At 39.2% G+C, this 15,562-nt stretch overlaps 1 protein-coding gene across 1 annotated transcript in view; it reads left to right on the top strand.

Moving 5' to 3' along the window:
• Nucleotides 1–1,509: 1,509 nt before the first annotated feature.
• Nucleotides 1,510–15,562, top strand: part of TRIM69 (tripartite motif containing 69) — a 29,985-nt gene continuing 15,932 nt past the window's right edge. The window contains exon 1 of the mRNA XM_008143085.3: nt 1,510–1,729. Within this exon, the coding sequence (XP_008141307.1) occupies nt 1,724–1,729 (6 nt within the window). The 5' untranslated portion in view covers nt 1,510–1,723. The remainder of the gene's footprint in view (nt 1,730–15,562) is intronic.

Genomic DNA, 15,562 nt, shown 5'->3' with positions numbered 1-15,562 from the left:
CTTTGTTTTTAAATAATGAAATTAAAATTTTAAATGTCCCCTTGTGAAATTTGGGACCTCTTGCTATGTAGGTTTTGGGATCACAAACTTTAGAGATAGATGGGAAGTCTTGGGAATTCAGATTTTACAGGTGGAAGAAATGATACCCAGAGGAGTTACATCTTAGCCAAGGTTAGCCAGTGCTCTGATAGGTGACAGGCTTTTGTCTTCTAGGACAGTATTCTCCCTCCTGGGCTAAACGCTCTAGAATGTGCAGACTTTAGGATTTAGTACAATCATATTTACTAAAAATTGCTAAACATTCTAGCCAACAACAAAATTACTCAAGATGAAACCAAATTAATTTTTTTAACTTAGGGACATAGTTTCTAGGTGATCATCAGCATTATCATAGTCACTTACTTGACTGAAATTTGATTCAATGAATGCCATGTACTGTCAAAGTGAGCAAGACACAGCACAACCCAGCAGTTCACAATTCAGTGAAGGGGAGACATGCCATAAAGGATTAAAATAATTATGTCCAGGTGTGAACAAAGATCTAGGGTGTAAAGCGGTGGTTCTCAACAGGGAGTAGATCTTTCCTCCAAACCCTCAGCAGATATTTGGCAATGTCCGGAGGCATTTTTGATTGTCACAAATTAGGGGGTTGCTACTGGTATCTAGTGAGCAGATGCTAAGCATCCCAACATTCACAGGATAGCCCCCCCACCCCAACAAACACTTAACCAGTCCAAACTATCAATAGGGCTGAAATTGAGAAACCCTGGTATAGAGCCAGCAAAATCTTTTCTACAAGGAATAGGGCGAGGGTAAGGTTTGGGTGCTGGTTACAGCAGAGTTTAATGAAGAGATCATGATTGGATTCGGGGAAGGGTAATCTCACAGAAGGGACCGCATGTGCAAGTCATAGAAGCATGGCCTATTTGGGCAACCCCGACCATGGGGGGGAAGAATTGTGGGCATTCAGACCGGACAGCTGGGCGGGACCTAGATATTCAAGAAAATATACTGAGTTAGAGGAATTACTGTAAGAAAAGCTATTTGGTTCTATGATGGTCACTCAGGAGCACAGTCTAGCCATGTATCTGTGAGCTAAAACTGATGAAGAAAGCTGTTTGAAATGAGGCTTTTCTCATCTTGCTTCCTTAGGGCCTGGGGTTTTCCAGGCACTTGTTAATTTCTCAGACAATGTGAACTCTGAGAGATGGAAGAGCTCTCTATTAAAGCTACTTAGCTGGGGTCTCAATGCTGTGATGGGATCATGAGGGACAAAGTGGTTATTTCTCATTACTAGGCTTATTTACAGATGATGATTATTTTTTATTTTGTAGAGCACCCTAGTTCAGAAATGGGGATAAGATTGGATTGCCAATAATTAAATAAATAAATATTAGACTGCCACCTGAAATCTAAATGAGTTGCTTTCCTCCTTCCCCCCACAAAAAAAAATGTGGGCAGGTAGGCCATTCGAGTCAGGGTTTCTCTTTTTCTTAAGCTAATGATGATCAGAGCAACTGACAAACTGCCACGGAATCTGCCAGACCTCAGCCTGGCCTGGCCTCTTCTCCCCAGCTCCTGAACTTTGTCCTCCTCCTGTCATGCTCTGAGTCCATTCTTAGCAAGCTTCCAGGTCCTGGTCTCCTGGTCACAGCCATCTGAGCCTGCTGGGCTCTGGTTCACGAGTCTGCCTGTGCCCCTGGTGGCCTGATGACAGAACTTAATGGAGGTGAGTTACTCTTCTAACTCAGCTGGCTTTCTAGGTATAATTTGGAAAACCCAATCAGAAGGGAGTATGCATTTTAGAGCATGAAGAGATATTCAGGGAAATATTTAACTATGACAGCTTATAGCTTCTATACTCCTCCAGGTCTTGAAATAACTGAGAATTTAGATAAGAGAGATTGTAGAAAAGTAATGAAACCTACCATAAACTTTTGAGAAAAAAATTTTTGAGAAAAATTAAGTTAAATGCTATAAAGATTTACTTTCCTTATTTATGTATCACTTTATTTTATATTGAAAAAGATTATTATGTATAACTTGGTTTGCTCATTATACTATCACACTTGATATTTTATATTTAAAGCAAAGTTGATTTTCAGAGGTTAAACATTTTTAGTTGAATTTCTTTGATATCCATTCAAAGCTAAATAAAGGAAGTAATATTCTGAATTAACAGTTCTCTTGATAGACAAAATAAAATGTTTGTTTATATAAGAAAGCTGGAAAAACTCACTAAAATTCATCAACAAGAAATTTTAACACAAATCCTTATGATTTAACACAAATCCTCATTAGAGCTATCATTTCCATCAGTTTCCACTTCTTACAAGTTTGATTTAAATGAATATTAATCATTAACATGAGGTTCTAATTTCCTCGACTATGGGATTTTCTCCTCCTCTTCTCTGTCCTTAACTGTTGGAACAGTTATAAGTATTATTTTAATAATTTCTAGAGAAAAAAAATACACTGTTGCCTATTCCTACCACACTCTGAAAAGCAAAACATGACCTAAAATATGCAACAATGCCCTTAAAAAGCAACAGATCCCCTTAAATATTTTAGTATTCATGATTTGAAAAGTTCATAATCCAAAATTTCTCAGGAAAAATCCCCACAACTCTGGGAAAAATTAGGTATTTCTTCTACAGGTTTCCAAGTATTTCATAGCTCTACTTCTTGCCTTTTCTCTGCTCTATGAGAACGTACCAGGTTAATGGGAGAAGGTGGATGTGCTTCTTCAGAAGACAATTCCTGCAAGCCACAGGCTTTATAAGGACAAATATCAATCCTTGACTTGAATTTCCCTCCCTATGCCCTAAGGTTAAGCTTTCACTAAGGGGCTGGCAGTGGGTGTGATTTCTTAAGGTTTCTAGGTAGAGAAATTTCAGAATCTTCTTTGGTTTCCAATTCTATTTCTCCCTCTAGAGAACAGTGGGAAGTTGTTCTAGTTATTTTGCCTCACAAAGTTGACCCATTTAATAAATTCAATTGCAGAAAACATTGGTTGGTTCTCTGCTGACTCAAAGATTAGGATAATGGACTTTAGGGTCAGACAAATAGTTCAAATTCAGGCTCCTTCACTTAATTCCTGAGTGACCCTAGCAAGTTATGCAACCTCCTTAAGCTTTAATTTCCTTTAAAATGGCATAATAATACTTATCTCACAAGGTTGTTATGAGGATTTTTTTTTTTATAGTCCTTTGGTTTTATTTTTCTGGGATAAAAAAAATATAGGCATACATGTTTTTACATGGTCCTGATGAAGATATCCTTTAAAATAATTTATGAAATAGTTTAATTCATGTCTCTTGATTATCGGTATTCAAGCAGGTCTTTGTTATTTATTTGATTTTATCTTCCTCACTGTCAGCCTTGATTAATTGGTTGAAAATTTCAGATCAGAAGAAGTAATTTATGAATATTTCCCCAATTCCTTAGAAACATAATCACAGAAATAAGTTATACCTTCATCATAAATCTTTGGAAAGTAGATGTGTTTATTCATTATTAATAGGGCAAGAATCTGTGTCATAGAGGATAAATCTGTGTAAACTGGCTTCCACCAGTAAAGACATTTTCTGAAAATCACAGATGTCAGGGCAAAAAAAAGCAAAGGAAAATGACAGGTTTCTGGTCAAGATGGCGGTGTAGGTAAATGCTTCCCACAACCACTTCAAAATTACAACTAAATTACAGAACAACTGCCTGACTGGTCTGGCTCAGTGGATAGAGCATCAGCCTGCGGACTGAGGGGTCCCAGGTTCGATTCCGGTCAAGGGCATGCACCTTGGTTGCGGGCACATCCCCAGTGGGGGATGTGCAGGAGGCAGCTAATAGATGTTTCTCTCTCATCGATGTTTCTAACTCTCTATCCTTCCTCTCTGTAAAAAAATCAATAAAGTATATTAAAAAAAATAAATAAAATAAACTACAGAACAACCATCATTCAGAACTACCTGAAATCTAGCTGACAGAATTCCTACAGATAAGGATTTAAAGACTAGTAGGAGGGGTGGAGACACTGAAAGGGCTAATCCCACATCCATGTGTGATGGATAAGAATCAGGACGGATATCTGGGCTGTGGAGGTCTTCCCTGAGGAGCAAGGGGTCCCAGCCCCACACTAGGCCCCCCCAGCCCAGGGTTCCAGTGCCAGGAAGAGAAGTCCCCATAACTTTTGGCTGTTAAAAACCAGCCTCCCTGTGTTTGTTTCTGTGTATTAGAGCTGCTACATCTCCCAGGCTTGGCAGAATGGCCTAATGTAGTAAGTGTCCTGTAGGGTCCAGTGGCACAGCCTCCATGTTCACTCAAGCTGGGCACTCCAGGCATGTCCCCACCATGTGGGCTGTGTACACTCTCCTGTTGTAGTTGAGCCTTGATTGCCGTTGGCTCAGTTGGTTGGATCATTGTCCCATACACCAAAATGTTGTGGGTTCGGTTCTTGGTCAGGGCACATTCCTAGGTTGTAGGTTTGATCCCCAGTTGGCCTATATATGGTTCTCTCCCCCCAGCCTCCACCTCTATCTCCCTCTTTTTCTCTCTCTCAAAATCAATAAACATATCCTCAGGTAAGGATAAAAAATAGAAATGTTATTACTCATTTTGAAATAGAACTTGTTGAAAATGGTACTTGATTTCTGCGGTCTTTTTTTTTTCTTCAAAAATATCACAATACTAGGATAACCATGAGGAAAACATCTAATGAATCCAAATTGAGAGACATTTTACAAAATATCTGACCGGTACTCCTCAAAATTGTTAAGGCCATCAAAAACAAAGTCTGAGAAACTGTTATAGCTCAGAGGAGCTTAAGCAGACAAGACAACTGAAAAGTGTAATGTGATAGCTTGGATGAGATTCTGGAACAGAAAAAGGATATTATGGAAAAATAGGAAATCTGAATGAAGTATGGAGTTTAGTTAATAAAAAAAAAGAAACAAGAAAATTATATAGACCATTCTGCTGTAGTAATGATCATGTGAAACAACATAACCTTTGTCCTCAGAGTTCCAGTGTAGCTTCTGTACTACATCTGTGCCAAAGCTGCCACCGTACTAGTACAAGACTGACAAGCAGGTCACAGGATAAATGCACTCACTCCACATCAGATAACCAACAGTAGTCTGAACCAGAAGATTTGTTCATCCTGAATTTTGGGTTGTATTCAGTAGGAAAGGATGGTCTGAATAAATATATCTAATGTGACCATACCAAAGATGAGCAATGCTCTACATATTTGTACAGGGTGGGGCAAAAGTAGGTTCACAGTTGTGAGTATGCAAAACAGTTTGTTCTTGTATTAGTATTTATAATTCTTGTATTATTTTCATAAGAACAACTGTAAACCTACTTTTGCCCCACTATTAAAAAAGGTGGTTTGCTGGAAGTCTGACACAATAGAAAGTCCTAAACATCTCAGAATCCAAGTACAAGGCCAGCCTTGTTTAATCTGATGATGCAATTCCCTGTAGGATTCAGAGAGTGAATTTATAACGAAGGTAAATAGCAACACCATAAAACTGCAGTGAAATATAACATTGTCTCAAACAAGCATTCTTTTGGAGTTACTGTACCACTGATGTAAGGCAAAGCAGGGTCAACATGGTGGAGAGTTATGATAGCACTGAATGAAAATATGGAAAACAGCAACTGTCCAAATTACATGGGCTGAAGGAAGGAAACTAAGGCCTTGCTGAAACCACCACATCTCAAACACGTCTTTGTTATTTGTTTGATTTTATCTTCCTCACTAAACTTTACATTTGGTGAGAGCAGGAACCAACAATGTTGTTCACCTTTACATTTCCAGCTCCTGTTTTAAAGTTCACAAAATATCAGGCTTCAAATCTGCCAGACCTGCACCTTTTGTAAATCCTATGTTCTCTGCTTTCTTTGATGATCCATGAATTGGAACTGCAGTTACCATTTTTAAATTTCACAAATATTTAAATGCCACTGCTAATGAAATGAAATCCTTGGCTGTCTCCTCTCATTGGGGACTACTGGCTAGGATGAGCCACTAGGGCTGACTGCTGGGTCTGGAGCCTGTGGGCTGGACTGCTATGAGAATTAAATAAAATAATGTGCATGAACCATTTTTCACAGTGAATGCTCAGTAAATCTTAGCTAATGTGGTTTAAATAATCCCTTATTTTATAGCAGAAGCCATATTCTTGAAAGTCAGGGAAATTAGCAAAACCTCGAGCAGCAAGATGAATATAAGCCATAAAAACAAGTAATAATGTGAAAATTAAGCACAGTTAATGTGAAAGATTCAGCAGTCAGTACACTTATTTAGGTTTTCAAAGATATGTTATATCTACCACAGTAGAAATAAAATGATTCCCAGCTCTGTATTCTCTTAAAATAAAAAATTTAAAAATCTAAAAGAAGAAATAACAATAATGTAATATCAACAATCAATAACATTAAGTATATATTTTCTTTTTTTTAAATTTAATAAATCTTTATTGTTCAGATTATTACAATTGTTCCTCATTTTTCTCCCCATAGCTCCCCTCCACTCGGTTCCCATCCCACCCTCTGCCCTTACCTCCCCCCGACTGTCCTCATCCATAGGTGTACGATTTTTGTCCAGTCTCTTCCCGCATCCCCCACACCCCTTTCCCCCTGAGAATTGTCAGTCCACTCCCTTTCTATGCCCCTGATTCTATTATATTCACCAGTTTATTCTGTTCATCAGATTTTTTATTCACTTGATTTTTAGATGCACTTGTTGATAGATATTTATTTGTTGTTCATAATTTTTATCTTTACCTTTTATTCTTCTTCCTCTTCTTAAAGAATATCTTTCAGCATTTCATATAATACTGGTTTGGTGGTGATGAACTCCTTTAGCTTTTTATTTGTGAAGCTCTTTATCTGACCTTCAATTCTGAATGATAGTTTTGCTGGGTAGAGTAATCTTGGTTGTAGGTTCTTGCTATTCATCACTTTGAATATTTCTTGCCACTCCTGTCTGGCCTGCATAGTTTCTGTTGAGAAATCAGCTGACAATCGTATGGGTGCTCCCTTGTAGGTAATTAACTGTTTTTCTCTTGCTGCTTTTAATATTCTCTATTTGTCTTTTGCTCTTGGCATTTTGATTATGATGTGTCTTGGTGTGGTCCTCTTTGGATTCCTTTTGTTTGGGGTTCTGTATGCTTCCTGGACTTGTAAGACTATTTCTTTCACCAGGTGGGGGAAGTTTTCTGTCATTATTTCTTCAAATAGGTTTTCAGTATCTTGCTCTCTCTCTTCTTCTGGCACTCCCATAATTCAGATGTTGGTACGCTTGAGGTTGTCCCAGAGGCTCCTTAAACTATCTTCAAATATTTGGATTCTTTTTGCTTTTTGCTTTTCCGGTTGAGTGTCTTTTGCTTCTTTGTATTTCAAATCTTTGACTTGATTCTTGCGGTCATCTAGTCTGATTTTAGGTCTCTGTATAATATTTTTTATTTCAGTCAGTGTATGTTTAATTTCTAGTAGGTCCTTTTTCATATCCTTGAGGGTCTGGCTAAATTCATCGGCCTTTTCTAGGAAATTCTTGAATAACCTTATAACTGTGGTTTTGAACTCTATATCCAGTCATTTGCTTTCCTCCATTTCTTTCATTTGTGATCTATTTCTTTGTCTCTGCATTTTCACTGCTTCCTTGAGTTGGTAGAGTAGCTTTGTGTGGTAGGTGTCCTATAGGGTCCAGTGGCTCAGCCTCCCCAGTTACCTGAGGTAGACACTCTTGGTGCACCCCTTTGTGGACTGTGTGCACAGCCTTGTTGTAGTTAAGTCTTGATTGTTGTTGGTATCACTGGGAGGAATTGACCTCCAGGCCAATTGGCTGTGAGTATCAGCTGTGTCTACGCTGGGAGAACTTCTGTGCTGGAGACACCCTTATGAGAAAAGACTTGCAAAATTGCAAAAGCCTCTGTGCTCAGCTTGGATGGGGTGAAGTCTCAGGGCGGTGCAGACAGACTTGGCTTCCCATCAGCCCTGCCCTATGAGGCCCCTGTGTCTCAGTGTCCCTCGGTAATCGCTGCAAGCACCTCTGAGAGAAAGCCACCCTCAAGTTTTGCCTGCTGCCAGACAGTCCAGTTTCTCCCCGAATGAATCTGGGTTCCCAGAAACTCACCCAGAACTGGAGTTCAGCGCAGTCTGGAGCTTCCGTCTCCCTCCCGCTTTAGAAAGCCAGTGGCGCACTCAGCCGCCCATGCACTCAGCAGTCAGTCCTCTCTGCACGCGCATGCCTCTGGACCTCTGCCTTCCGCAGCTCCCCTGAGTCTCAGTGTGCTTTCCTCTTTCCTTCTAGTTGTAGAATTTCCACTCAGCCAGCTTTCCTGTGGTTCTGGATGGTGTCCGTTTTGTCTTTTAGTTGTAGTTTTGATATTTTTGTGCGAGACAGCAGTTTAGGTGTTTACCTATGCTGCCATCTTGGTTTCTCTCCAAGTATATATTTTCATAAAATAAAACTCACTCTTTTAAAGTGTACACTTCAGTGATTTTTAGCATTGTCACAAACTTGTACAACCATCACCACTATCTAATTCTAGAGTATTTCCATCACCTCAAAAAGAAATTCCATGCCATTAATAATCACTTCTCATTTCCCCCTTGCCCCAGCCCTAGAAACCACTAATCTACGTTAAATATATTTTAAAAACACATTCAATAAAGCTCCTAAATGGCATCTATTTCCAAAAGATGCTACATTCACTAGGATTAAAAATTGGCTCTACTAGGCAACCCTTCTCTTTATTTTATTTTATTGACTTCAGAGAGGAAGGGAGAGGGAGAGAGAGATAGAAACATCAATGATGAGAGAGAATCATTGATCAGCTGCCTCCTGCACGCCCCCTACTGGGAATCGAGCCTGCAACCCTGGCATATGCCCTTGACTGGGGGAACCTTCAGTCCAGAGACTGATGTTCTATCCACTGAGCCAAACTAGCTAGGGCTAGGCAACCCTTCTCTTAAAATCATCCTCAATTGGCCAGGTTCTCCCACAAGTTTTATCTTATACAGAGTGCATCTGATTTTAAAGTTTTCAAGATAGCCTGATAGGCTTAAAATGCAATATATTTGGTACTTGACTATTCACTGGTGGGTATATTTTTCTGAGTTTGATCTTCTAAGCACATATTGAGAGGGTAGAGAATAAACAGATTTTCTCCCTTCATTTCCACAGAATTGCCCACTCAGTCTAGCACCAGAAAATGGAATAATCTCTTTTTAAATGTTTTGTTTAAATGGAACTTAAATGAATTGTTAATATATAAAAGGATGGTAAATTAAAATTTTTTGATGTGCAACAGAACCATGGGAAATAAGACTATAAATATGAGTTTGCAACATGTTATAGAGAATTCTGAATTCTGGGACTCTTTGAAAAAAACTACAAAACATTTTGGTAGGCTGTGGGAAGCAACAGAAGATTTTGGAGGCAGAAGAGGGTTAGCAATGATTATTAACTGGACTTTACAAGTGAGTAGTTGATGGGGAAGGAAGAAGAGAACACCCAAAGATAACTTTAATTTCAAAACTGGGACATTGGTGGTGCAATAATATGGAAGTTGGGAGAAGGAACTGATTTATTAAGAGATATGAGTTCTACCGAAACTGGTTTGGCTCAGTGGATAGAGCGTCGGCCTGCGGACTCAAAGGTCCTGGGTTTGATTCCGGTCAAGGGCATGTACCTTGGTTGCGGGCACATCCCCAGTGGGGGGTGTGCAGGAGGCAGCTGATCGATGTTTCTCTCTCATCAATGTTTCTAACTCTCTATCCCTCTCTCTTCCTCTCTGTAAAAAATCAATAAAATATATTTTTTTAAAAAAAGAGATATGAGTTCTATTTCAGTCTTGTTCAACTTTTAGGGACCCAGTTGTGGGCTCAGAGATACAGATTTGGGAGTCACCTCTATGGAAGTTGTACATGAAGTACTGGGAATGAATGGTTCACTTGGTAAGAAGAGAGAATAGAGTTAGAATAGAGCTGGAGACAGACCACAGTAATTGTTTACACTTAAAGTGAGAAGAGGAAGAGAAACCAGCCAAGGCAGAGGGTTGGTCAGAGGCAGGCGAACTAGGATAGTATTGCATCACAAGACCAAAGAACTGATTCAGTAAGTCAAAGAGGATGAAGATTGAGTGTTTAGCAAACTCCACAGCAAGCTTTAAGCATTTTCTGTCGAGAGCTGGGGTAGAGGATCTGTTATAAGTGCAGAGATTCTGACAAGTTACCTTCAGCGAAGAGGAAGATAAATATCCCTTCTTCCAACTCACATGGCAAGGCATTGTGCATAGAAATCCAGGAAGAGCTGTGGTTAACGTTACCCTGCCACTCTCCCCATTTGTTTCTCTATAATTCTTGTCTCTACACCAACTGACTCTCTCCACCTTATATTTCTGTATTTATTCTGCCTTGTTTAAAATCAAGCTCCTAGATTTTGTTCTTATCATTCTCCATGCCATGACCTTTCATGTCCCAAATTCTACCTCATGTCAATCTTTAAATGACTGCTTCAACTGTTAATTTCCTGATTATCTATTTCAGGGTTAAATTTACAAGTGGTTCTAGCTTGCCAGATTATTATTATTATTATTATTATTATTGCATTAGGTCACATCATGGAATGTTGAACAGTCAATGAATAGGTCAGAAGCCCACCTGTATTTTAATCACTATGGCCTGGGAGACGGAGTGGAGGCCACATAGTATATGTAGGCTTGACCTTTAGCATGGACTATAGGAATGATAGCAACTATGAGGAATGTATCTAGTAAGTATTGGGAATGAATCTTAGTTTAAAAACCCAGGTTTGCCTGGCCGGTGTGGCTCAGTGATTGAATGTCAACCCATGAACCAGCAGGTCACAGTTCAATGCCCGGTCAGGGCACATGCCCAGCTTGCAGGCTCAATTCCCAGTAGGCGGTGTGCAGTAGGCAGCCTTTAGATGATTCTCTCTCATCATTGAGGTTTCTGTCCCTCTCTCCATCTCCCTTCCTCTTTCTTAAATCAATAAAAAAAAACATATTTAAAAAAACACACACAGGTTTACAAAGAATTGTGCATAAGCCTTTTCTATAACGCTGCTTAATATTGACATTGACTCCTTATTCCTGTAGGCTAGAGGGAAATTCAACTTGTTATTTTTAAGGAGAGGTATACACACTGATTACTGCTGAAACTATGTTACCCAACCTGGTCAAGATGGTGTATGGAGGACATATTGAAATATCTCTATCCTTTCCCCACCTTCTCTAAATACATAAAAATATTGGATAAGGTGTTAAAAATAATTTAATCTTTGGTTTTCAAATAGTAGAAAACTGTGATTTTTTTCTCTCTCAGAAACTCATCATTGTTTATGAGGTTGAAAAATAGACGAGAATGAAAAATAGACAAACTCTATTTGCAGTGTAACTAGAGACATCTGTAAGCCTGGACTATAACCTATAAGGAGGGACTGCCCAATGTCAAAGTCAAATTGGAATGTGATAATAAATGCCTAGGCATGCAGGTATTATACAAAGCAAGAGTGACCTAGCTCTCCAAAGAAAGTGTCTCAAGAGGCACAAGCCCTAGTACACAACAATGAGAACAGGCAAGGCTGAAATAGAAGCTTTCCTACACCTACTATTTGAGATATTAGGGGAAATGAAGTTGAACAAGGGCAAATAAGCCATATTTGTGGGAAGAAGTCTATTGGTGAGGAATAATGGAGGAGATAGATTCTACATTGTAAGCAACCCTGCAGTGCTATCATGGGGGAAAGTAAGGGCTATAAAAACTCACATTGTTTCATAAAGAAAATAGCCTCAACTATGGCCCTGCCTCAACCTTCTTGCAAGTCTCTTGAAAATAGCTGATTCAGTAGAAACTCACCTCATTCAAAGATGTTTAAAGAAACAAAATATAAAATAGCATCTATAAAACAAGAATGGGGCCCCGGCTGGTGTGGCTCAATGGATAGAGCATCAGCCTGCTGAATGAAGGGTCCCAGGTTGGATTCTGGCCAAGGGCACATGCCCAGGTTGCAGTCTCGATCCCCAGTAGGGGGTGTGCAGGAGGCAGCCGATCAATGATGCTCTCTCATCATTGATGTTTCTATCTCTCCCTCTCCCTCACTGAAATCAATTATATATATATATATATTATTAATATATATATATTATAAATATATTTTAAATATATTTTTTTTTAAAAAAAACAACAAGAATGGGAGAAAATGTCCAGTACAAAGCACAGAGGGCTATGGAGTTAGAAAATATGAAGAGGAAATTATAAAAAATGAAGGTAGAGTGAGAAGCTTTGATGTTTGTCTGATAGGAGTTTCAGAAACAGAGACTGGAAAGAATGGTGGAGAGGTAATAGTCAAAGGGAAAGTGGCTATATTAGGTCTAGGCTGGCAAGATCCAGGTTTGGGGAGATAAGATGTCAGGGATAAGGAACAGCAAATTTTGAATCTTGTTTCCCTTTCAAGAGCATGAGAATAACCCGTGCACCAATCCTTGGGGATTCTGCCTCAGAATAAGTTTTCTGTCTATTATTATTTTTAAAAATTTATTTTTATTGATTTCATAGGGATAAAGTCACAATGAGAGAAATGATAACATTGATGAGACGAAGATCAGCTGCCTCCTACATGCCGCCACCAGGGACTGAGCCCACAGCAACCCAGGCATGTGCTCCAACCGGGAATTGAACTAGTGACCACTCAGTACATGGTCGATACTCGACCACTGAGCCACACAGGCTGGGCTATATTTAAGTTTTTTATCCTTCAGGAGGCATAGCATACAAATTGAAAAAATAGTATTTGTACATTTAACGTTTTTTTCTCCATAATAATCTTCCTCACTTTTCTCTGCTTACAATCTGATCTATCGAGTCCCATCTTGACATCCTAGATAGGATGTCATCCTTGACAACAATCCCTAGTCAAGTGTCAGGGTCCTATTTATTATGCTTTCCTAAAACATACTTATCTCCATGATAAAAACTGTCCTCCTACTACCCTGGTCAGTGTGGCTCAGTGAATAGAGCATAAGCCCACGGACTGAAGGGTCCTGGGTTCGATTCTCAATTAATAGTACATGCAGGAAGCCCTAGCCAATTTGGCTCAGTGGATAGAGCATAAGCCCACGGACTGAAGGGTCCTGGGTTCGATTTGGGTCAAGGACATGTACCTTGGTTGTAGGCTCAATCCCCGGCCCCAGGTCAGGGTGCATGCAGGAGGCAATCAATTGATGTGTCTCTCGCACATCGATCTCTCTCTCTCTCCCCCTCCCTTACACTCTCTCTAAAAATCAATGGAAAAAATATCCTTGGGTAAGGATTAACAACGACAAACAACTGTCCTCCTACTTTGAGGTGGTCTCATCTCAGTCCCTATTTATATATTCTTGAACCACCTATATTTTAGCTTTAGCATTTAGGAGAAGGTAAGAATACACAGAGCTGGACATGGTATATGCTGGGGACAATGGATGCTGACATTTCAGAATCTGGGGTGGGTAAGGTCATTTCAGGAATTCTGGCAAAAAACAAAAAAAAAATAGAAAGCAGAGCCCAGAATCTGATAATCTGGGCAATCAATGATGATTACAAGCTCCTCCACACAGCTAAATCAGACACGCCCCATGGGGTCCCTGAGACCTCAGGAATTTAGTTCTGGTAAAGGTATGGCCTGTGAGATGAAACTCTAGACTTGCTTTCAGGGCAGTCCCTCCTTGCTGATTCCAGAGCAGAGACAGGCCTAACCCAAGGACAGTGCTCAGATGAGATAGGATAAGGGTGAGTGAAATGGAACAGGAAGGCATTACCACCCTTAGACCTGGGCAACAAAGGTCCCTTTTCATAGGCTCCTACTCTGACCCTCCTCCAGCTATGTTCCTGTTTACAAGACAAGGAGTCCATGAGACCAAGGAGCCTAAGCTCTCTCTGACTTTAAATCACATGCCACATGTCCAGGACTCTCAAATTCTCTTCCCAAAAGATTCTGAGCCAACTACAGGGCCTCCATTGCTCTGTAAGCAGCTGTGTGCCCAAAGAGAAGCTGTGTGCAGGTGTGCGTGTGCGTGCGTGTGTGCGTGTGTGTGTGTGTGTGTCCAAAGAGAAGCTGTGTGGCTTCCTGTACTGGTGTTATGCTTAAAAAGAAAAAAGTTTTAAAATAATTTAACAATTTTGTTTATTAAAAGATATCACTAAGTAAGTGAAAGGCAATCCACATAGTGACAATAGATATTTGGAATATGTGTATCTGATAAAGAACTTATATCTGAAATATGTGAAGAACTCTTGTGAATAAATGAAAAGACAAATTAATAAAAAAAAAATGTGCCTCATATGGGCACTTCACAAATGAGGAAATGCAAATGGACAATTAACATCTGAAAATGGTCCCAATATCCACAGTCATCAGGCAAATGCAGATTAAAGCCACATTGCAATACTACTATGCAGTAGTATGGCTAAAATAAATATAGGGTGTCCCCCCCCCAAAAAAAAAATGTATACAAACTTTGGATAATTATAAAGGCAGTGTTTATTAAAATACATTTCATTTTCAAAATGTAATAAAATCTACAGGTATTATGTGTATACATTTTTTGGGGATACCCTGTATATCTATACTATTGATAAAGATATGGGACAAACCTAGGGGCTTTGTAAATTGATACAATCACTTAGAAAAAGTTTGGCATTATATACTATATGCCAATCCTATGATCCACTTCCAGGTGTATAACCAAGAGAAGTGTGTATATATAGAACAATATGGATAAATCTTACAAATGTAAGGTTGACAAAAGAAGCCAGCAACAAGAGTACATGTCGCAAAATTTATATAAAATTCAAAAACAGGCAAAACTAATGTTTAGTGTTGGAAGTCATTGAACTGTACAAGTAAGATTCTGCACTTTTCTCTATATATGTTATTCGTGAAATTTTTCTTAAAGGAGGGCAGGCCCTGGCCAGTGTGGTTCAGTGGTAGAGTGTAGGCCTGCAGACCAAAGGGTCATGGGTTCTATTCTTAGTCAAGGGCATGTACCTGGGTTGCAGGTTCTTTTCCTGGTCCTGGTTGGGGCACATGAGAGAGGCAACGAATTGATGTGTTTCTCTCACATTGATGTTTCTCTTTTCTCTTTCTCCCCCACTCTCTTCCACTCTTTCTAAAAATTAATGGGGAAAAATATCCTTGGGTGAGGATTAACAAAAATAAAAATAAAAAAGAGAGTGGAAGGCCTGGATGATATTATGCCATTGACTGAGAAATCTGATTGATCTTCTAATTCTTTGTACTTGACTTCTAGAACACAAAACAAAAAACGGTAATAACTAGGAGAACAGAAGTTGAAGGTAAAACTTTCAACTGATACATAAAAAATGTGAGTGGAGGGGGGATGTACAACAAAACGTATTTCTTTGGTTGAGTATTCTTTCTTCTGTCTTGGTTCTCTACTAAAGTTTAAATAGTGTTAAAAGTAGTAATAAATGATGATGTTACAAAATTTATTGGATCATTTTCAAAGAAGAGATTACGGTGCTTTTACTTTGG

The sequence above is a fragment of the Eptesicus fuscus genome, chromosome 5, assembly GCF_027574615.1.
Source record: "Eptesicus fuscus isolate TK198812 chromosome 5, DD_ASM_mEF_20220401, whole genome shotgun sequence".
Classification (NCBI taxonomy): domain Eukaryota; kingdom Metazoa; phylum Chordata; class Mammalia; order Chiroptera; family Vespertilionidae; genus Eptesicus; species Eptesicus fuscus.
The sequence above is the reverse complement of the archived record's forward strand: the minus strand, read 5'-3'. Positions and strand labels throughout refer to the sequence as shown.